The sequence below is a fragment of the Esox lucius genome, chromosome 3 (genome assembly GCF_011004845.1).
Source record: "Esox lucius isolate fEsoLuc1 chromosome 3, fEsoLuc1.pri, whole genome shotgun sequence".
NCBI classification, from domain to species: Eukaryota; Metazoa; Chordata; class Actinopteri; order Esociformes; family Esocidae; genus Esox; species Esox lucius.
This window is the reverse complement of record NC_047571.1, coordinates 916,054-941,003: the sequence shown is the minus strand read 5'-3', so window position 1 is coordinate 941,003 and position 24,950 is coordinate 916,054. Positions and strand designations below refer to the sequence as shown.

At 39.2% G+C, this 24,950-nt stretch overlaps 1 protein-coding gene across 5 annotated transcripts in view; it reads left to right on the top strand.

Annotated features, from left to right (window-relative positions):
- The first annotated feature begins 22,877 nt into the window (after positions 1–22,877).
- The window catches only part of odr4 (odr-4 GPCR localization factor homolog), a 77,533-nt gene continuing 75,460 nt past the window's right edge, over positions 22,878–24,950 (top strand). For all 5 annotated transcript variants that reach the window (XM_029117293.2, XM_029117294.2, XM_029117292.2 and 2 more), the window contains exons 1-3: positions 22,878–22,955; positions 23,631–23,739; positions 23,979–24,125. In XM_029117293.2, coding sequence (XP_028973126.2) covers positions 23,632–23,739; positions 23,979–24,125 — 255 coding nt within the window. In that variant the 5' untranslated portion in view covers positions 22,878–22,955; position 23,631. The remainder of the gene's footprint in view (positions 22,956–23,630; positions 23,740–23,978; positions 24,126–24,950) is intronic.

Genomic DNA, 24,950 nt, shown 5'->3' with positions numbered 1-24,950 from the left:
ATGCTTTCAGACGTCCTGGTTGTTACTCAAAATGCGCAGCAAATGCTGAGCGATGCAGTTCAAAAGGCTGTAGCTGCAGCATTGAAGAATCCCCCAGTGGGAGCCACGCCTCCACTCACAGGGCCAACATGGCTGATTGGACCAGAACCAGGTGCACCACAACAATACCCCATGCAGTACCAAAGACCACCACTGCTTCCACTTAATCCTCCAAAGAGAGGACAGAATAGGATGAGACCAAGAGGACACAGAGGTTTCCACAACTGTGGAGAATCCAACTGCAGGTGTTCCCACCACACCTTAAACAAATGGTCACCGGCACAAAAGAGGGAACAAATTGAGGCTCCTAGAGTTTTGAGGAATATAGGGAAAAATAGTAACTTTACCCATAACCATTTTCAATACTAGTGTTGGGGTGTTCGTTAAATTATGTAAATATTTATGATGCGTTTGATGTAGGGAAAGCGTTGTAGTACGTCTTTAGCGGGAAAGTAAGTGTTTAGTTGTTTGGACATGTGAACAAATGTTTCTTTGAGTGTTATCAGGGTTTCCGGTGACTGACGTTTTCGTTCGGTGACGGATGAGCGGCCTGCCAGGCTGTTTGGAGGAAGATGGACGTGGTAACGTATAAAAGTTACATAAGGCCTAATATTAAGTTGTTTGGAAGGCGTAGGCTACAGTATGTAGAAAGTGGTGACTGATGGAAGCTTTGGGAAAGTACAGTTTACATATGCTTTAGCTAACTATGTGGTTGGGTTTAGTATGTCAGATTTGAGGGTTTTGTGGAAGTTGATAGAGGGATTTGAGAAAGTGTGGAAACTATAGGTTATTTTTGGAGTATTTTAGTTATAAGCACCTGTAATTAGAATTATGTCGTTTTGTTCCATGTCCTTACAACCATTCCCTTGCAGCTAGCCTATTGCGTTGCGATTAGTACAGGATTTTAGGCAGTTGGACTGCCTTAATCAAGGCCTACCACGTGGAACCTGACTGTTGCGTGCTGAGCTGTTCGCTAGCACAAGTGGGTACGTCTGAAACCTAGTGATGAATTAGAATTTGGTACAATGATTTTCTAAATCTGGTAAAATAGTCTCATGGTTAACGTATTGTTTTCACTCTCCTCATATATTGTATAAGTGGTAGAATGAAGAATCCACATGGTGATGAACTTGAACATTAAGGAGACACGCTATGTCCCAAGAGGACTGAATTTGAATCCAATATAGTCATAAATCTTAAAAGGGTAATAAACCTAAAGCAAGTTTACTCCCCACAATCAAAAGTAGATGTATTTTAAATGCTGAATTGAGTTTGGTTAATTAATATAGTTTCACTTTGTTTTTATTTACAATTATATCTGGGATAATACTGGTGTTTTCAAACCAATGCCTGATACTCGTTAATGGAAGAATGAACAAATGGGGTATAGATGTGGAGGTGTTTAAGGCCTACATTGAGTTTCCTTTGGATTACTTATTGTACCTTGATTTTAATGCATCTGGTTTCTGTCTACATTACCATTCTTACGAGTTTTCTTAATTTCCACGCTAATATTTAATTATCGTGTAGATAATGATTAGCACATTTTTACAACCTGCAAAAATACAAGATGGGTTGGACACTAACTCAAAATCTTCAGTTAACGAACATTGTAGGCTAAATTGATAGTATAGACTGAGGACCATAACAAACAGTTGGCCTTTTTAATGACAATAATAAATGTGTGGAGCCCAGAGCTTCAGGAAGGGGGGTTAAATCAAAATCATATATGACATATACATAAAAGTAGCGATTTTGGCTGTCTGCCACTATTTTGAATAACATAGACATACATCTGGAGTTGAGAAAATGCCGTAGACGTTGGCAGGTAAATTGAGTCATGATGTTTGTTTAGTCTCAAATTCATTTGGCTGTTGCCTGTGGAAATGCTAAATGTGTATATGCCAATTTGGCCTATAGGTTTTCTGGGTTCCTTCACACAAGCCAACGTGTGGCATATTTGTTTTATTTTCTGATTTACTTAATGTTTTTGTCATTTTCATTTGTTTTTGTTACATTTTCAATTTGCAATTATTTACTGAATGAATGTTGCTTTCACTTTGAATCATTTTCCGTTGACTCTCATGAAAGCAAAGGGGGGAATGTATGAAATAATTGTCTATAATGAAAAAGAGTTTAACTTAGAGTTCAAAGGGATTTAAATAGGTATTTAGAGTTACATGAAGATAATTTTTTTTGTTTCCATAGTTATAGCAGAAAATTGGTTGCTGTAAAAATCTACATCACCTTAATGTCCGTTCTGTAACGGTCCATTCCACTTCGTGTTTTCTGTGTGTCCTTGTCTTGTCCTTGTATGGTCTTTCCTGTTCTTGTTTCAGTTAATCGGTATATTCATTTCACCTGTGTTTTGGCCCCCACCTGTTTCTGTTCTCCTCGTTTCTCAGTGTATTTTGTTCAGCCATTTTCTCCCTGTTATTGTTGGTCATTGTGCATGTATGCCCGTCATGTTTGTGTGCGCCTGTGAACCCCCTGAACTCTGGGGTATTTCTGCAGTGCCTGGCACTCTGTTTGGTTCTCTTTATTTTTTGTTAAATAAAAAGGGGAAACCCTCAACCTTCTGCGCCTGCCTCCGTCTCCTAATCTACAAACGTGACACGTTCACAGTTTGTCTAATTCGGTTTTCTGAAAAGTTTGTTTTATACAAAATCTAACATGGTTATGGTTGAGTAGAATACATCTTACCATTTTGAAATGGTTTAGCAAAAATAACTAATTTGATGGGATTGTTCAGGTATTTGATAGTTGATTAGAAGTAATCCTTTTAATCTCATGCACTATGGAATAAGTGGGTAAAAAGGTGCAGGGAACACATTTGGTTATTCGTTACATGTTTAGCCACATTTATGAAAAGAGTGGAATTGTTGTTTTGCTACACGAGCAGAACAGACGCACCAGAAATGTTAATGTTTTAACGATACTGTTACTGTTCACAACTGGTCTAATCTATTTAGACAAAGGAAGAAGAAAGACATTGGGAATATGGTTTTAAGTGTTTGATGGGACTGGGTTCTGATGTTCCCGCAAGATGCGACAGGCTAATGTAATGGACATATTTGTGATGGTGTACTGTGCAGTTACTACTAATCTTCTCAAGGATGATTCACACTTCAGGTACAGGACACTTGAAAACGATTCGACTGGTTGGAGCCCACAGAGACTGAGCTTGGCTTAAAGGACAAGTGGCAGGTGGGCGGAGATAAGATGGACACGCAAACAAACACACACTCACATACACACAGACTGGTCTACAGCTACAACCAGAGTCTACACTGAGGCGCCGCACATCTACAGAGAGGTCCCGGGTTCCTGTGAGCTGGACTAATCCTAGTCCTGACGATTCTGCCATGAGATGGAGAAGGCAGCCTCCAACCGAGCAGATGGAGGCGAAGGAAAACGCCGGTTCGGGACAACTTCTACAGGGGCCTGGAAAGATCAACTCCACAACATCATGCCATGCTGATGATGTCCATACCGGGTACAACTCATCTGCATACCAGGTAGCTAAGAGAGGAACCTGCAGATCGACGACACACGCTACAGGAGGGCTTCGGTGTATAAAGGTTAGCCACAGTGAATTGAAGTCACTGAGGGAAAAGTGAATCTTCTGATACTAGTAACCATCACTTACGACCCAGCCTGCAGCTATAGAATCTTTAGCTAAAACTGGTCATCTTGGCATTCACAAAGGAGAACACACAGATTCTCCTAGCCTGGCTGGTAAAGCAGCCAGAATGAAGACAACAACAGCTGCACTGACTTTTACGTTCTGGTACACCGGCCTGCAAATAAATGGTTCACAACTGACTATCTGATATTTGGAGGAGCAGAGACTTTGGAAGTACATCTAATTGGAGCCTGAGTACTTATTTGACTATGCGGTGAACAAAAACCTACTAGGAATCTCCTTGAAATTTTCCCCTTCATCAGTAGAACAAAATGGAGAACAAAATCATGATGTATTCTATTTTTTACAACGTGTTTACATTCCTTTCCAGCAATCTACCATGAAGTATTTTTTACAACTGGTCTACAACAATTGATGTTTACATTTGTCATATTTCTGTTTAGGTAATTACTTTATTCTCAGTGACATTTATAGTTATTTTCACACCATAAATGGTGTAAAACGGGGGATTGTTGAGATAAATGAAGTTTAAATAATGCTGATTTAATAACCATGTATTTTTATGTTTTTGTTTTATTAAATTGTATGCTGCAGCCAGGTTAGGGAAATATGATTGAATACAATAACCATCTAAATTTAAAACTCCATACAGTACACTCAGCCACACTCACTCAGACTTCACACCTGGCTCAGATAGAGAGACAGGATTAAAACCCCACAAATGAAACTGCCCCCTATACAGCAGGAAGAGACATTCTGTCTCCAGCCCCCTGATGTTCTAGTCTAGGTTAGGACAATAGAATGTAAATTACTGTAACCTGGTTAAGATTTCACACCTGTATGCAAGAACCTGTTGATCTATGACCGAGAGTAACCCCAAATGGGAAGAGGTTAGAGCATGCCCTTCTATATTGGACAGCGAAAACAAAGAGATTCATCCAAAAGGTCCCCATGCCAATGAAGAGCCAATAAGGATGGCTTTTACTCACGAGAGTGAAAAGTAACCGCCCCTGTGGTGGGAGAATCAAAACCGATGTTCGATCTTGATTCGGGGCAAATATTTTGTGGAAGCTCGAGGGTTGAGCAAATATTTGACCGCTGCAGTGTTTTTCATGTATTTTGACTTATCATTTTCTATTAATAAATCTTTGTGCTAAATTCTCAATTGGACCGAAGCCTCGTCCTTCTTCAGAGATTCTGGAACACGTAAATTCTTAACAGTGGTCAACACGCTGTTGTTGAAGCCACATATTTAGTTTAGTCTGGTTGTTAGTACAGTCGCGAACAGCGCAACTGTTACCAGAGCTCCGCAATGACATTTTATAAAAATAATAATGCTAACAAATGTTAAAACAAAAAACAGTTTTAGTTAAATTATAGTTGACATTTCTTTAGAAAGAAACTGTCTTTCTCTATCACTCTGGCTGGGGCTAACGTTACTAGGAAAAGGCTCTTTCCGCTATCTCACCGGAAGTTGCACCCATAATCATCAGCCACCCCGAGAATATATATATATATATTTTTTAATTAAATGCTTGTAGAAGATAACAAAAAAACAAACAGAACAAAAAAATACCTGAGAATAAGGTGGATAGGGTGGTAAAGGCTAAGAGATACGTATGCCACTGGAAACGTCAATAAGAGTTACAGATGAGTAGAACATAATTTCTATAGGTTTTATTAAATGTCCACTGTAAGGGTACATTTCATTAAGCACCTTTGGTATTTTAAAATGTTGTATACTTGCATATAATATAATTTAAATACAATAATTGCATCCATTTAACACACTGAAATATATTTAGTACATTACATGGTTTTAAAATAGTTTTTAAAGTACCACAAAAGTTCGAAAATAATATTTTTAAAACACAAATTATAATTTAAAGGGTTCAGACAAAAAAAAATGTTTTTGGAAGACTGTCAATTTGAAAAGGGTGATAATTTAATTATTGTTCCCATTGTTCCCAATAAGTTGACTGATTAGGACATGAAATATTTATATATGCTTTTGGGGTAAAAGCCCCCAGCTTGAGAGTAATGCAGTCTATGCGTATATGATTGACTATACATGCATATAATGACTTTCATATAGATATGTATATACACTCACCTAAAGGATTATTAGGAACACCATACTAATACTGTGTTTGACCCCCTTTCGCCTTCAGAACTGCCTTAATTCTACGTGGCATTGATTCAACAAGGTGCTGAAAGCATTCTTTAGAAATGTTGGCCCATATTGATAAGATAGCAAAGATACTCTGTTGGGTTGAGATCTGGTGACTGTGGGGGCCATTTCAGTACAGTATACTCATTGTCATGTTCAAGAAACCAATTTGAAATAATTCGAGCTTTGTGACATGGTGCATTATCCTGCTGGAAGTAGCCATCAGAGGATGGGTACATGGTGGTCATAAAGGGATGGACATGATCAGAAACAATGCTCAGGTAGGCCGTAGCATTTAAATGATGCCCAATTGGCACTAAGGGGCCTAAAGTGTGCCAAGAAAACATCCCCCACACCATTACACCACCACCACCAGCCTGCACAGTGGTAATAAGGCATGATGGATCCATGTTCTCATTCTGTTTACGCCAAATTCTGACTCTACCATCTGAATGTCTCAGAAATCGAGGCTCATCAGACCAGGCAACATTCTTCCAGTCTTCAACTGTCTAATTTTGGTGAGCTCGTGCAAATTGTAGCCTCTTTTACCTATTTGTTGTGGAGATGAGTGGTACCCGGTGGGGTCTTCTGCTGTTGTAGCCCATCCGCCTCAAGGTTGTGCCTGTTGTGGCTTCACAAATGCTTTGCTGCATACTTCGGTTGTAACAAGTGTTTATTTCAGTCAAAGTTGCTCTTCTATCAGCTTGAATCAGTCGGCCCATTCTCCTCTGACCTCTAGCATCAACAAGGCATTTTCGCCCACAGGACTGCCGCATACTGGATGTTTTTCCCTTTTCACACCATTATTTGTAAACCCTAGAAATGGTTGTGCGTGAAAATCCCAGTAACTGAGTAGATTGTGAAATACTCAGACTGGCCCGTCTGGCACCAACAACCATGCCACGCTCAAAATTAATCCTTTAGGTGAGTGTATGTGTCACTAGAATTCATTCCCGTTGACCAATGATTTTAACATAAAAGGTTTTGTTGTACTATGTTATAATTCTGTATAATGACAATGTGTGATCTTGGAGTTAATACGAAGGTATTGATCTAGAAGAATGTAAATGAGGATCCAGACATTTCAGATTTGTTCCGTTCTCTAATCAGTAAGGGTAATGATATTGACTGGGTCATGTTGTTTAAGAGTACTGGTTTGTTGCATTCTACATCCTAATGAGTAAACTGTTTAAGGATTGATAGCAAGGTTTGACATGGATCAAGGATGGATTGTTGTGGAAATTCTGAAACCTGGTGCATTCTTAATGATTAAAGGACTGAGTCCCCTTGTTTAGATGAATAGATGAGTCTGGGAGAGGGGATCTCGTATATGTCTTATGGGGCATTCTTGATTGGTAACTGTAGATTATAGGGTTAATCGTAAATCTGCAGGTTGTCCAGATGAAGTCCCCATCAAGGGTTGAGAAAGTTAACCAGATGGGGGAAGACAACATGTCCCTTGTGTCAAGCCCAGGACATGTGATAGAACAAAGGGAATGTGTTTCATTGACAAGGCAGATGGGCAACAACTTACCACACCCCTTTTTTCTATGTAATATATACGGATTGTGCATGTATTGAGTTAGAGACTCCTCGGACAATTATGTTAGTAAGCGTTTGACGCGTCTCTCTCATTTGCAAATTATTAATAAACTGTTAGTATGTGCAAGAGAATTTTGTCTCTGTTTCTTACTCCTTTAAGAGTGTCGATCGATGAAATTTACCATAACAGTGTTCAGCCGGAGATGGTTGTGCTTTTTTCCAAAAGTTTAGGCAACCGATATATAGTGACTACACATTTATATCACACAACTCTAAAGGTTTCAATGGTTACATCTTGATGCAATACCTTGCTAACAATGGTATTGGCACAACACTTATTGCTAATGGTAGCAAGCTGATGATTTTTACAGACAGCACATTCAATCAGAGATACATTGATAGTCATTGATTCCTACCTATGAAGCTATCGGCCACGTGCTATGGGTTTTAAGGATTTGAAAAAAGGCTACTTTCCTTACAAGTTTAACATCAAGGAGAATGAGAACTATGTTGGCCCCCATCCGGAACCGCATTACTATGGTGTGAATATAATGATGGTAAAGAAAAAGATGAGTTTTTGCAATGGTATGCAACTGTTTCCGCAGACCCCTTTAGTTCCAGGAGTGTGGTGGTGTTGACCCATTCCGGTCAATTACGATTGCTTCGGCTTGCATGAAAATCTTTTGCAACAGATTCCTCACCAAGGACACCATTGCACTGGTCCCCTCAGACAACTACAACTCAAACAGCTCAATCCAGTGGCTTGAATATGTGGCCTCTGATGAGAATATATCAATACAGCACGCCCTGAACAAGGGTGAAGTGAAAATCGGTGCCTACTACATTGATGGATATGCTGAACGCGATGGGTTGAGCACGGTCTATGAATTTCTATGTTGTTTCTGGCACGGCCACCCAAAGTGTCATTGTTCAACAAGCGACAAAGATCAATCCAGTGACAAAGATTCAGTATGGGTTGATGCACCAGCAATGGTTGACAAAGCTAGAGGCTTTGAAAGAACAACACAACGTACATGTTCAATACATACAGGAGTGTGAGTGGAATCAGCAGATGTCAAAGCTTTCTTGAAGACCTTTGATGCTCCAGAGCGCCTTGGCGGTCGTACTAATGCGATTCATCTGAAGTTTACGGCTCGAGAAGGGAAGACTATTCAGTATAACGATGTCAGTAGTCTTTACCCATTCTGCAACAAGACAAAGACTTATCCGATTGGGCATCCAGACATAATCTTTTGAGATTTCAAACCACTAGACACCTACTTTGGTATTGTTAAGGCTACGGTGTGTCCACCGAAAGGCCTTTATCACCCTGTTTTACAGCACAGGGTCGGCGGTAAGCTGTTCTTTCCCTTGTGTAGATTATGTGCAGACTCTGAAAACTGATTGTTGACATACTGATTCTGAAAGATCTTTAACCGGTACCTGGTTTTCTATTGAGCTGGTTAAGGCTGTTGAGAAAGGTTATCGCATTGTGGAGATATTTGAAGTCTGGGATTTCACTAGGACATCAGATGATCTTTTTGCAGATTACATGAGAACATTCCTGAAGCACAAACAGGAAGCTAGCAGCTTCCCATCATCTGTGGTTGACGATGAGGCTAAAGACCAGTATATCCATGAATATCATGAAAAGGATGGTGTGCAGCTTGACAAGGGAAACATTGTTGTAAACAGTGCTAGGCGATCTTTAGCTAAATTGGCAATGAATAGTCTTTGGGGTAAGATGGGTGAGCGGACTAACCTTATGAACACAATGTTAATTACAGTTCCGGAGGAGTTTAGCCACTACCTTTTTTCCAGTGAAATAGATGTTGGTCATTTCTCGTTCATCTCAGACACTGTTGTGATGGTACAGTGGGGTTACACAAAACAGACACCAATCAAACCACGTAACGGCAACATTTTTATTGTCGCGTTCACAGCTGCTTATGCTAGACTCGACTTGTATTCACTCTTGGAGAAGTTGGACAGACGTGTACTCTACACAGACACTGATTCCGTGATCTTTGTCACACGCCTTGGGGATTGGGTGCCCCCACTGGGGCCATTCTTGGGTGACTTGACCGATGAGTTACCGGATGGTGACAGCATCGCTCAATCTGTTAGTGGCGGGCCTAAGACATACGGTTACAAAACCGTTAAAGGTCTGACCTGTCACAAAGCAAAGCCATTACGCTCAACAGCTACAACACAACTATTGTTAACTTGGAGACGCTAACACAACTGGTTGATAACTTTGTGTGGGGTGAGGGTGGTGATGATGATCACGTCCTTGCTAATGCAGACACAATTGCTAGAGATAAAAGAACATTCACATTGAAAAACCGAGTAGACTACAACACCCATTCAGCTGTGTCATTAGTGGCCCCAGTAACTCTGGTAAACATATTTTGTGAAGATGTTGCTGGATAATGCTGATAATGCTGTTGTTTTCTCCAAAGAAATAAAAAATGTCGTCTGGGTTTATTCATGTTGGCAATCGCTGTATAACGAAATGTTGAAGGTGAGGGAGATTACTTTTATAGAAGGTCTACCAACATCGCTGTGTGATGACAATCTGCTACCGATTCAGAAAAACAACCTTTTAATTATTGACGATTTAATGAAAAGTGCATCAGAGAGTTTGGAGATGGAGAGAGTTTTCACACAATATTCACACCACCGTAACCTGAGTGCAATTTACCTTGTCCAAAACATGTTTGTTAAAGGCAAATCTAGTTGAACTATTAACTTGAACACAAACTACCTCATCTTGTTTAAAAACCCCCGCGACAATCAGCAGATTAGCATTTTAGGCAGACAGATATACCCCGGTCTTTCTCGATTCTTCATGGAGAGTTTTAAAGATGCAGCACATCCGCCTTTTGGTTATTTACTTATTGACTTTAAAGCTACAACACCAGAAGACTACAGTCTGAGAACAGGGTTATTTTCAGGGGATTGGCCTGTCGTGTACATACCTAAGAAAGTTTGATCATGTCTAAACGCATTCGTAAAAATGTACCACTTTTGAAGATGATATTTAAGGCACCGGCAGGTCAACGAAAAGTTATTTTATAATCAGCATCCACCGACCTCATTCTATCACTCTGTGAAATAGCGCTTAATCTAAGGCGCTGGAATATACCCTTAACAGAATCGCAGCTCCGAAATGTAAAGAGACAAAAAGACAAAATTATATACATGTCTAGAAAGAACACTTCAGTCGCAAGAAGAAAAAAAACATCAACCAATCTGGAGGTTTTCTACTGCCGTTACTAAGCATTGCAGTTCCCTTCTTAACAGGGGCGTTTCCAGCATTGAAGGACATCCGGGGCTTAGCCCAGAGCAGTTTATGCAAATACAGGGATCACTCGAAGAGTTTTTTTTTATTACAGTAACACTTTACTTTCAGTCAAAATAAATCTTTAACATTATATTCAAGGCAGGCTAACATCCTCTCAGTGCTCAACTGAGCATAACCTTTGTTTTGGATATGGAAAACATAACCATTGCTCAACTGAGCATGATAACAATATACAGTACATCTTTACATTATGCTCAATACACATACACAGAGTCAACATACAACATACACTATTCAACTCTTGCTGTCTATCTGGTATGTCCTTCTATATTTGTTATATTACTCTCTCATCCACCTGCTTTTGTCTCTCATCACTTGCTTTTGTCTTTCTCATCACCTGTTGTAGTCTTTCTCACCACTTGCTTTTGTCTTTCTCACCACTTGCTTTTGTCTTTCTCACCACTTGCTTTTGTCTTTCTCACCACTTGCTTTTGTCTTTCTCACCACTTGCTTTTGTCTTTCTCACCACTTGCTTTTGTCTTTCTCACCACTTGCTTTTGTCTGTCTTTCTCATTTAGTATATAAAAGTATACATTTAAGTTTAAAGTGTCAGAGTAGTAGACTTTAAGTACACACAACTATGCCTAGGTTTCTCATTTGTAATGCATCTGTACTACTAGTTAACTTTTAAGTATACTAGTAGTAGTTTACTATTTTAATACAAGTAGTATTTTTTGTTCATGAAAGTACACACTGAAGTGAACTATTAGTTTAGTAGTGTATACTGCAAGCCCTGCTCAAAAATCCAGCTAAAACCAGCCTAAGCTGGTTGGCTGGTCTTAGCTGGTTTAAGATGGTCTCCCAGCCTGGCCTAGCTGGTTTTAGCTGGTCTTCCAGCCTGGCCTAGCTGGTTTTAGCTGGTCTTCCAGCCTGGCCTAGCTGGTCTTCCAGCCTGACCAGCTAAGACAAGCTAAAAAATGTTCAAACCCCCCCTAAAACCAACCTGATATACCAGCTACTTCCAGCTTAAACCAGCTAAGACCAGCCAACCAGCTTAGGCTGGTTTTAGCTGGATTTTTCAGCAGGGAGTATACTTGCAAGTCAACATAAAAATATACTTATAGTTCACTATTTTGTATTATGTTTGCAAATGCACAGTATACTATTATGTTTAAATGTAGATATTTTTTTATAAAAAAAAAAAAAATTATTTTCATTAAAAAAAAAACTTTAACTGTACCTTAATTTTAAAAACATTTCATTAGCTTCATGTTGCATTTTTTTAATCAACACTTGATTGTTGGTAACTTTCATAAAGAAAGGCAACATTTTAAACAAAAAAAGTTAAAGACTACACCTTGATCAGATTCAGAACGGATTCAGAATAATAATAAAAAACACAGATGGAGTAGATCGAGTCCAAAGTCCAAACCTTCACAGACAGTTGTTATAGGCTATTTGTGGGTTAACTTACCCTTCATTTCATTTGGTAATATTAAGCGGTTTTTTTTTTTACTTTTGATTTACACACTGTTTAATGATTGATGATGATGATCACATTATTTTATATTGGATTGAGCAATCTACTATCACTTGCTTGCTAGTATCATACTAACTTATATCAGATGCTACTAGTAACATACAAGTGATGCTAGTAGCCTAATAACTAGCTACAGTAGTTAACAAATAGACATACAGTGAAAGACAGCCAGAAGGTGATCTTTAGATTTAAAGGATAAAAAAACTGAATTCATTTCTTACCCACTGACTTCTTTCCAAAGAATCCCCAAAGTCTTGTTTGCTTCATTTTTCATTTCCCGCTCGCTGTCTGTCGTTATTAAATCGCACGCTCAGACACTTGACTTTGCTACTAGGCTAGCCCCTCCCCTACCTGCTACATATTCAAAAGGGAGGAAGAAACGGCAGCAATGTAATGTAGGCCTATATGGCTAGATTATTTTTAAGGTATATTTTTACAGGCTGTATGCAGTACGTGCAAAGCCAAAGCGCAACGAAATAGGACAACTAATGATTTCGCGGGTTTACATAGGTTAAGAAGCCCCTGCTTCTTAACCAGTCTAATTGCATCGAGACAGGGTTAAACAACATGGAGCATGCTCAGAAAATGTTTCTGGTGCCACAACATCAGTTAGAAAAACTGCGAGAATCCAAAACGACTAGCACCGATGTAAGACAATCTGTTGAAAATTATTTGGACTCATCGATTCGCAATATACTGTTGAAGCCTGATATGGATTTACATGAGAAAGCATTTACAACTATTCCAAATGCGCGTAAAATCAATTTGTATGAACAAACGTCTGGTGACACAATGGATGATTTAGCCACACACCCAGCAACTGGTTTTCAACCAACTAAAGTTTTCTTTGAACCCCCTACCACAATCCATTGTCAAAGTGTATGTTTTACCTTGAATAAATGTTGTATGAAATATACTATGTAAACATTGATGTGGTTTTACAAATGGTTTTATTTTTGAATAATAAAGTTGACAAACACGTGATTTGCTTTTCTATTTCTTCAACAACCATGGCACAAATTAAATGATTCACAAGATTGAGCATGTTGTATGCAATTAAACATTTGCATATCACACTTACTCTGGTACATCTTAGCTACAAACTTAGAGACTAGGACATCATTTTCTTGTAAATCATCAACATAAAAAACATAACATCTTTATAACTCAGACCATTTGTCATTAGATAGAGAAAGAACACACAATGTTGTCCACACGTGGTTGAAACCAGGTCCTGTATTCCACATTCTCACAGGTTTTCAGAAAGGCATTGATTGAAAATATGCAAAATCCGGGGGGTTTCCAAAACTGTCATGAAACCTTCCAATGCCATCGTCCGTAAAGGAAATAGCCAGCCAGTACTCACCGGGGTGATTGCTTGGGTGTGTATTAACAATCATCATTGATGCAACATCTCGGACTGGCCCACTTGGTAGTTGCCAACACATCACAGAAATGGGTCCTAGATGAAAATTGGTTCACCACACTAGTCAACTCTGCGGTATTCATTTCCACACTAATAGTAGTCAACCATGACTTGTCGCCAGTTTGACACTTCGATAATGGAGTCAAAGATTGAATAAACAACCAAATTAATTGTGTGGGGTAGTGGTTGTCTGAACCTCATCTCAAGTCGTACATTCCCTGACTTGATCAAGGATAGGTGCTGACAACATTCCTCGTCTGGCGCGCAGTTGAATGCATAAAGGGCATTGCCATGTAAGAAGTCCGACCTATCAATAGCCAAGGCTTGGTCCTGTAGGTGTTTTCCTGAAGCTAAGGCCAATTGGTTAATTTCACGCACTGCTGACCCTGTTGTGTAATTTGGTTGGAATGGTATACTAGGAAATTGCTGACCATCTACATACATAGCGATAAACTCCAAATTATAATGTTTGAAATTAAATAGATTTTTTGTGTAACTTCCAGTAAAACTGTCATTGTCCACCAATCCGATTACAATACATTTTGGTAGAGGTCCTAAAAATAGGTTTTCCTGGTTGCAAACGCGACCCCCGGCCGGTAAACTAAATGTCTTCATACACACTCTTTCAATTGGGTACTTGGCATTGGTTGAGAGTAACGCTTGAGAGTGTCCAAGTTTCACGGCTGGCGAAACAGACACTTTCTTTACAAATAGTGACGCTGATAATATATGCAAACGATAACACACCCCCCCCCCATAAGACAGAAATAATCTTTACAGCGTACCATCCTAACCTTTACATCAACGCCGTTTAACATGAATTTCTCTTGAAAGAAGATATTGCTATAAACAGGGCCAAGCATTTCAAATGTTGTACTATCCGCTGAATAGGCAGCCCATTTCGTAAGTCCATCGTTCTCGCCTGCAGGGTCCGTAACATCCATGTGACCTGCGGCATCCTTGTAAAACAACCCAGCTGAAAACTGTGTCTTTAATGTATCACATCCATAATTCAGAACGCTCTCTATAACGGCTCTGTTGGGGTATGTGTTGCTACTCTGACTAATTAAACGATCACCCAAGGAGACATCCACTTGTGAAAATAGGGTGGCTATCAGATAGTTGATAACCCCAACACATGCTCCGGCATCAATATTAGTTCCGTCCGGTTTAGTGACTTTTACACGTAGGTACAACAAAGTATTGTTTAGATCAACGTAGTCTTCGCCATTCCCGAAAATAAAAAACTCCAGAGGGGCTGCGTCTGATATTGCTGATAGGGTTGGTATTTCAATGTATGTATTTTTCTCAATAGATGTCTGTGTGAAGGGAACTGTGAATAAATCCAACTCTGTTTTCATACATTCACCAGACATACGGTGTAGGAGTGCCATCTTTCTAAAATATATTCTTAGTCAGCTTTGCCATGTTCCCTTTGAGTGTCCTCCGGGGTGTATGTCCTCTTTTAACCGCGGCTCGTGTTTTTGTCTCATTCTGGTGTTTTTTACTCTTGGGTAGGCTCCTCCTACCAGGTGGTCTCTTTCTAACACCTCGAGTCATAACCATCAATCCAGAACCATCCTGCTGTTTTGTTTGTCGTGACATAACATTGTTGACAACATCGCCAACTATATTCCTAGCCTCATTCTTCAGATGTGGTTTTGCTATTGAGAACCCTCGCTTCAAAAGCCTTTTGGAAATGGCCCCCTAGACCAGCCCCATACATTGCAGCGCTACCATGATACCCCGTTGTGTTGTGTAGTATTCAACATACAGTGCCTTGCGAAAGTATTCGGCCCCCTTGAACTTTTTGACCTTTTGCCACATTTCAGGCTTCAAACATAAAGATATAAAACTGTATTTTTTTGTGAAGAATCAACAACAAGTGGGACACAATTATGAAGTGGAACGAAATTTATTGGATATTTCAAACCTTTATAACAAATAAAAAACTGAACAATTGGGCGTGCAAAATTATTCAGCCCCTTTACTTTCAGTGCAGCAAACTCTCTCCAGAAGTTCAGTGAGGATCTCTGAATTATCCAATATTGACCTAAATGACTAATGATGATAAATAGAATCCACCTGTGTGTAATCAAGTCTCCGTATAAATGCACCTGCTCTGTGATAGTCTCAGAGGTCCGTTTAAAGCGCAGAGAGCATCATGAAGAACAGGGAACACACCAGGCAGGTCCGAGATACTGTTATCGAGAAGTTTAAAGCCGGATTTGGATACAAAAAGATTTCCCAAGCCTTAAACATCCCAAGGAGCACTGTGCAAGCAATAATATTGAAATGGAAGGAGTATCAGACCACTGCAAATCTACGAAGACCCGGACGTGCCTCTATACTTTCAGCTCATACAAGGAGAAGACTGATCAGAGATGCAGCCAAGAGGCCCATGATCACTCTGGATGAACTGCAGAGATCTACAGCTGAGGTGGGAGACTCTGGCCATAGGACAACAATCAGTCGTATACTGCACAAATCTGGCCTTTATGGAAGAGTGGCAAGAAGAAAGCCATTTCTTAAAGATATCCATAAAAAGTGTTGTTTAAAGTTTGCCACAAGCCACCTGGGAGACACACTAAACATGTGGAAGAAGGTGCTCTGGTCAGATGAAACCGAAATCGAACTTTTTGGCAACAATGCAAAACGTTATGTTTGGCGTAAAGCAACACAGCTCATCACCCTGAACACACCATCCCCACTGTCAAACATGGTGGTGGCAGCATCATGGTTTGGGCCTGCTTTTCTTCAGCAGGGACAGGGAAGATGGTTAAAATTGATGGGAAGATGGATGGAACCAAATACAGGACCATTCTGGAAGAAAACCTGATGGAGTCTGCAAAAGACCTGAGACTGGGACGGAGATTTGTCTTCCAACAAGACAATGATCCAAAACATGAAGCAAAATAAACATATCCAGGTGTTAGAATGGCCAAGTCAAAGTCCAGACCTAAATCCAATCGAGAATCTGTGGAAAGAACTGAAAACTGCTGTTCACAAACGCTCTCCATCCAACCTCACTGTGCTCGAGCTGTTTTGCAAGGAGGAATGGGCAAAGATTTCAGTCTCTCGATGGTCAAAAATGATAGAGACATACCCCAAGCGACTAACAGCTGTAATCGCAGCAAAAGGTGGCGCTACAAAGTATTAACTTATAATACTGAATAATTTTGCACGCCCAATTTTTCAGTTTTTTTGTTAAAAAGGTTTGAAATATCCAATAAATTTCGTTCCACTTAATGATTGTGTCCCACTTGTTGTTTATTCTTCACAAAAAATTACAGTTTTATATCTTTATGTTTGAAGCCTGAAATGTGGCAAAAGGTCAAAGTTCAAGGGGGCCGAATACTTTCGCAAGGCACTTCAATTCTAAAAGATTGTTTGACGGGTCTGAAGTAATTTTGCAATCACCTTCCCTACTACAAATGATACCAGCTGGTTTTGATCAGATTTTACTTCAATACAGATCTCATCAAATTGACTCTTACTAAGAGGTACGTAGTGTGGCTTGTCGTACGTCACTGTGACACAACTTCGTTCTTTTTCCCAGCAATATGGTTCGCAGTACAGTTCGCAGCAGTGGGACATGACTGTCACCAACACGTTGATAATCAATTATATCTGTGTAAATGTATAGGGTGTTAAACCCAGACAGAATATCTGTGGGGAATGTCCCGTACCATGGGGCGTACCACCACTCGCCTGGTTTTAAGCCCAATATCTGTTCCAGTTTTGCACTAAATTTCAAACTAAACTGGGGCTCACCTTTTAGAAACATACTATTTTTAAATTCATCATACCCCACCCATACACCATGTGGTTTTATATAAGCTCTGTCACTAGATTTAATATGCTGCTGTAATAATCGGTGTTGAGTTCCAAGTTTTGTCGTTATTCGAGTCTTGTAGTTCAAATGCGTTTTCACCCCATGTAAAAGTCTTCCACGTATGCAGGTATTGGAATTCTATCAAAGATACATCCCAGTCACCTTTCAAATCTATACCTTTGGCACATTTTGTGGTATAGTACAAACTCGTATTGCTGGGATAGACATGTCTCGATGAGTTATGGGCAGCGTTATGTAGAAGCCACCGTCACCCATGCTGATTGCAGTCAATGTAAATGACTTAATCCTGAGAATCCTGGAGTTTTATCCAGTTTCTAGGTCTACCACTTGTTCAGATGGTTTCCAGCTGTTGAATTTCTCAGGCCAACCAAGCCATTTCACAAGACACATTTTCTTCCCTTTCTGTACTTTCTCATTCAAAACTTCTTCCACTTTAAAAGTTTTATCCTTAGCCACAATTATTTTCAGCAATTCCTGTTCATAAAAGGTCCCAGCTATCACATTACCATCATGATCTTTTATTCTATATACAGGAGGTACCCGAGGAATACATTCTGTTATTGTAAAATATTCATCTGTGTACCCTTTTTCATAGCCTTTTGTAAATGCACCTCTCAGCTTTGAGAGTCTCACAGTATCCCCAACCTGGAACTTGTAGTTTTGATTACCATTTCTCGTTAATGTTGTACCATACAGGTTCTTGAGAACTAATCTAACATTTTCTTCACAAACATCAGCAGGCTTCATCTTAATAGACCGATGGTAGCTATGGTTGTATCCGTGAACAAAATCTTGAATGACTTCAACATAGCGATGAGTGTTGGCAGCTGTGAGATACCTCCACATTCGTGATTTAATTGTTTTATGAAACCTCTCAACGATAGTCGCTTTGACATCATTTCCTATAGCAAAATGTTTTATGTTGTACTTCATCAACATTTAAAAATCTGAATTAAAAAACTCCCCCTTGTCCGTTTGGACTTTTTGTGGTGTTCTTCCTTCTTTTAATCTGTCTTCATATGCTCACTTTACCTCGATAGCGCTTTTATTTCTCAGCTCGTGAATCCATGCATATTTGCTTAATACATCTATGCTTGTTAACATACATTAAGTTATCGTTTTCCACACAGTAAGCACTCATGTCAACCAAATCCAGTCGTAGTAAATACCTTTCATAACCTGTTCCGACATCGTAGAGTGTTCGAGTAATAATGAGAATTAATACATGTTTAACATTGTTTTATTTGAGTTTTCTAAATTACACAAACAAGATATTCAGAAAAGTTACGCAAACATTCAGATTTCTCAGTCTTTGTTTATATACATGTTAACATGAGAACTGAAGTTACCATGCCTTAGACAACAGACATTCCCAATTGCAGATGAATGCAAAAGAGCTGGCCTACATTCCCAAAAGTAATTAGTGAAGTACAGTATTGGGAAGCATCTTATTTTTGGGGGGCAAAGATTTCTTGCTGGGAGGCAATGCTCCTGTGCCACCGGGTCTGTACTCTGTATACATGATTAAAGGAATAATACATAAGACAACAATACATAATATAATACAATAGTAAAAATAATACATAGATGGCAAGACTAAAATGGAAAACATTTAAGACAACTAAAATTATGGAAAATCAAATCAAAGTAATGCAATAAGAAGTTAAGGGAAATCGAATAAAACCAACAACACATTAAAACACAGTAAAAGGACATTAAAAACAAGTAAAGAGTGGACTTGACAAATATCGAATGGACAACATCAGACTGAACTAAAAGCAAGAGAAAGAAGGTGTGTCTTTAAATTTGATTTAAAATTGTCAATGGTGGAACGGGACTTACTGTTGGATGAGAGACTATTCCAGAGCATGGAAGCAGCAACAGACAAAACTAGGCTACATCATCCTTCCTGGAGGGTGGGTTCTTGCTTCTTCCAAATATACCAAATAGTTTATTTTGAAAGACCAAACATGTCTATGATCTGTTTTAATCCTTAATATAATTGATGCAACTGTTTTTTACTCTTATTTACTCCTTTTCCATTACATTCATGTACAGAGTAGCAGAAGACTTTAAAAATGATGCATAAAAGAACACATTGGTGCATAGAAATTCACCAGAATGCAGGGAATGGAGCATCTGACACTCTCATTGGGGAGGAACCCCAGACCCTGCTAACCCCACGGCACGCCTGACTAGATAATGATATGTTGTTGACTTGCACAGCTGCATTTGGTTCATTCAGTATTAGATCTTGCACATCTAGCTAGTGTTAGTGGTTATACAATAGTGCTCAGAAGTTTGCATACCCTGGCAGAAATTGTGACATTTTGGCATTGGGACATAAATAGGGTCCCCAATTGGAGGCAATGACCAACACCTGCCTCCAATTGGGGAGACCAAAAAGGATTGGAGGTGGCTAGATGAGCCACCTCCTGTCCTGTCCTGGCTATGCCCTGAGCCCAACGCAGAGATGGCTAGGGGCATAGCCAGGACGTGACATTAACCTCAAATATTCAAATAATTTACAAGGTGCTGTCAATGGTGGCGTCATCAGCAACACCCAGATCCCCATCAATGGTCAGCCTGACATGGACTCCTTAAAACAGTATGAAAAAAAACTGCAGGGCATACTTCACCCACTAGTAATTATCTGGTACAGTATTTGGCTTAACATGCAAAGGTTGTGGACATTGTTCTGAAATATGAATTTTATTATCGTTGTGGGTATTTAAAAGCTCAGCAAGATGGAAGTAGTTGTGGTCCTTATGTGCATTTGTTCGCTAAAGCATTCATATTTGGAGATAACATTAACCAATTTATTCAAAACAACATGATATGTTCTATTTTATATGAATTATCAGAAAGAAGGTTATTGCATTAATTTTAGAACATATTCAGCAGATGGTGAACGCCATGAATACATTTTTCCATGTACATTATTACAAGAAGGATAGGCTGCAATAATGTGATCATGCAATAATGTGCACTTGCCCTACGGATCTTAGAAAGTTTGTTGTATTTCAGGTGCTGATATCCTGACCATAATCTTACATAAGGACATCCAAGACATTGGCTCTGTTACTGTCTTGCAGGAGGTACTGGACCACCGGGGTTCTGAGACAATGTCTGTACCCAAGCAAGAAGATTATAAAGTGTTATTATTTTCTCTACAGTCCACAAACCGTACTGAATACTCATATACAGTGAGGGTAAAAATTATTTGATCCCCCTGCTGATTTTGTACGTTTGCTCACTGACAAAGAAATTATCAAACTATAATTTTGATTGTAGGTTTTTTTGTACAGTGAGAGACAGAATAACAACAAAGTACTTGGTGGAAAACCCTTGTTGGTAATCACAGAGGTCAGACATTTCTTCTAGTTGGCCACCAGGTTTGCACACATCTCAGGAGGGTTTTTGTCCCATTCCTCTTTGCAGATCTTCTCCAAGTCATTAAGGTTTCGAGGCTGGCTAGGCCACTCCAGGACCTTAATGTGCTTCTTCTTGAGCCACTCCTTTGTTGCCTTGGCCGTGTGTTTTGGGTCATTGTCATGCTGGAATACCCATCCACGACCCATTTTCAATGCCCTGGCTGAGGGAAGGAGGTTCTCACCCAAGATTTGAAGGTACATTGCCCCGTCCATCGTCCCTTTGATTCTGTGAAGTTGCCCTGTCCCCTTAGCAGAAAAATACCCCGAAAGCATAATGTTTCCAACTCCATGTTTGATGATGATGTTCTTGGGGTCATAGGCAGCATTCCTCTTCCTCCAAACACGGTGAGTTGAGCTGATGCCAAAGAGCTTGATTTTGGCCTCATCTGACCCCAACACTTTTACCCAGTTCTCCTCTGAATCATTCAGATGTTCATTGGCAAACTTCAGATGGGCCTGTGCATGTGCTTTCTTGAGTAGGGGGACCTTGCGGGCGCTGCAGGATTTCAGTCCTTCACGGCATAGTGTGTTTCCAATTGTTTTCTTGGTGACTATGGTCCCAGCTGCTTGAGATCATTGACAAGATCCTCCTATGTAGTTCTGGGCTGATTCTGGGCTGATTCCGTTCTCATGATCATTGCAACTCCATGGGGTGAGATCTTGCATGGAACCCCAGACCGAGGGAGATTGACAGTTATTTTGTGTTTCTTCCATTTGTGAATAATCACACCAACTGTTGTCACCTTCTCACCAAACTGCTTGGCGATGGTCTTGTAGTCCATTCCAGCCTTGTGTAGGTCTACAATCTTGTCCCCGACATCCTTGGACAGCTCTTTAGTCTTGGCCATAGTGGAGAGTTTGGAATCTGATTGATTGATTGCTTCTGTGGACAGGTGTCTTTTGTACAAAATCAGCATGGGATCAAATATTTTTTTCCCTCACTGTACAATACAAGCCTTAATACATCTCAATTAAAACATGTATCTTTCAATATTATGACAAATACATATTATTTTCTCAAATTAAGCTATAGCTGGAATGTAGTTGTAATAAAATATATCCTTCTAATAGAGTTGATTAAGTTGAACTTATTCTATAATGTAATAGTTGGAAATTGGTTATGGTGTGATTTAGTTGTAAAAATTATTTCGCTAATCTAAAAGGTATAAAACTGTAAATGGTCTTTTGGGCTCACCTACATCTCTAAAGGTGGTACAACAGGCAAATGACCAGTTAATATATGTCATTGAGAACTACATTAGATCGTTGGCTGAATTGTTAAGTCATCACCAAGTGGTGATTATCACCTCCATTAACAACAGGAATAATGGATCTAAATTGAAGGCTATTCAGTGATTTGGAATGTGGCCAATGGTATGAGTGGAGTAAAATGCCAGCAACATTGGCAAATACACAGTGCCCCTTGATTTTTTGCACATAATCTCTGTATAGAGTCTCCTTGACTTTTCCTACAATACATTCACTGCGGCGTATAGAACAGTTTTTTCTATATGAATCAATATGTATTTCATATCCATTGAGTTGCATTGTGGAAAAACAGGGTGTGGAAATATTGTGTTGCTAGATGTAGCACACCATTCCCCATGATTAGACAGGTTTGTCTTACTCTACACATTCTCCTGAACATTTCCTACATTGCTTTCTCTTTGGAATATTCAATAGTTTATGAGCTATGAGGCAATATGTATTCCATATTCAGCCATTGGCATAATTTTGCCCTTGGAACGTGTTTTAATACCCACTTTTTATCAAAATGACTCTTAAATATGATCATATTTGAATTGTCGTCAATGTTTTGAGAGGTACATTTTCTTAAACAATTCATAAACTCAATTTATCTCCGATTTTGAAGTAATATGTTGATGTCTTTTATTTTGAAATATTCAAAATGTTCGTGACCCGGAAGTGTTTCTTTAATGGTGCTCACAAGACGCTGATGACATCGATGCTTTACTAAGTAAATACGTCAGTAAGGTAACTTGAATAAAACACAAAATTCATGGGATAAAACTTCTATACGATTGTCAAATCTCTAGGGCATTTATAGTTTTCTTTCGATAACCATGTTACACCCGCTGAGACCAGCAGTTAACTAGCTAATTTAACCCCCTATTATCGGCATAGCCAACAGCAGTTTTGAAACATCTTGTACCGAGTAATAATTTGATCAAGTTGTGTTCAGTGATTATTAGAGACACACACATGTTAACTAGCATGTCATGAATTAGCATTTCAGCGTTTCAGTTTAAATATTAATGTTTTCAGCTAGTAGGTTAGCGACGTGGCTAAAAAATACGACCACCTATTATCGTCCAACTTACTATTTTGTTCAATAACCTTTTATTTCCTTTCTATTTGTATATTTAATAGCTAAACGTGCATTTACATTTTGAACTTCAGAGGATTTCGTTTTCCAACCGCTAGAAATGGCCGATAATAGTGGGACGTTAGCTAATCAATATGGCCAGCAGCTGAGCAGAAAGAACCATTGGTTATTTGAAATGCTCTGGAGGATTATTTTGGAAAATATGTTTGACACTTGACAGCTTCAGAATGTTATCTATCTATGGCAACAATTTCAGCGTTGCAGAGCCTTCCATAAAACCGTGATGATGGAAAAATTAATTCTCATCGCCTTTCACTTTTTAGAATGGGAAGAGGCTACATAGTGGAGAATATGGTGGAGAAGTATCTGTCCAGTCTCCAAGCACCAGATAGTACAGGTACATCCTGTGTCACAGGGCTTCTCATTGGCCAGGTAAGGTTAATAGTAGATCATTTGGATATCAGGAAATAATTTTAGTTAGTAAACATTGTTGCATGTCATTTGGAATGGAAAAGGAACACTTTTGTTTGTTCTTCCTGTTTAATTGTCTTGTAGTTGGTTTTTTTTTACTATAATTTTTTTTCCATGGGGCACAATGTTTTTCATATTAAGGTCACATGGCTAGGAAAAATACCTTTTCCAAAGTAAAACACCTTTGTCTCGTCTGGCAGAGCACATCCCAGAGAGACTTGGTGGCCTTGGCTGTAAGGACGCCTCAGAGGAACACTGATGGACAGGGGTCCCCATCTATAAATAGGAGAGCTTGGATCTCACTGGACCACCTTGATGTGGAGTGGGTCACTGAACATGCCAGACAGGTAGAAAATGATAATTAACCAGAAACGGTACTGATTTTCAGATTTAATTTGGATTCACAAGGATCCAGATAAATTCTGATTAGATTTTGATTTAATTTGGATGTAGTGATAATTACAAAACCACTATTTCTTATAAGAGATTCTGAGAATGAAGGCTATGAACTGCACAGTGAATCCTGTAGCTTGTATATCATGGTAAATTACTAAAGATTTATGTTAAACTTGAACGACCAGGCCCTAAACATAACATTGAACTGCTTTTTATATAACACATGTAAATAATTGTATTTAACATGTTTAGAGAGAGAGAGAGAGAGAGAGAGAGAGAGAGAGAGAGAGATATTTTTTTTTTACAAAAATCTATAATTAAAATTAAGTAATCTAAGACTGACTTTTCTTTGAATATAGTGGAAGTTTGTCCAGGTAGGTATGTATGGCTGGATCATTTCAACTTTTTGTCTCCAGCTAAAAGTCTTTTAATTCTTGTATTTGGGATTTTTTCCCATTCTTCCTTGCACAAGACTTGTAGTTTTGCACTGTTTTTGGGTGGTCTTGCATGCACAGCTCTTAAGACCTACCCACAGTTTTTCAGTTATTTTTTTGTTGTCAGGGGACAATGTTGGCCATTCCAAAACCTTCAGCGTACATCTCCTGAGGTAGTCCATGGTTGATATCTTTTTTTCAGCTTCAGCTTTTTTTTTTGTTGAGGTTTTTTTTCAGAATTTTCTGTTATTTTGTGGAATCCATTCTCTCTCCCACCCGTGCAATGTTTCCTTTTCCACTGGCTGCAACACAACACCAAAGCATGATCGAGCCACCCCCACA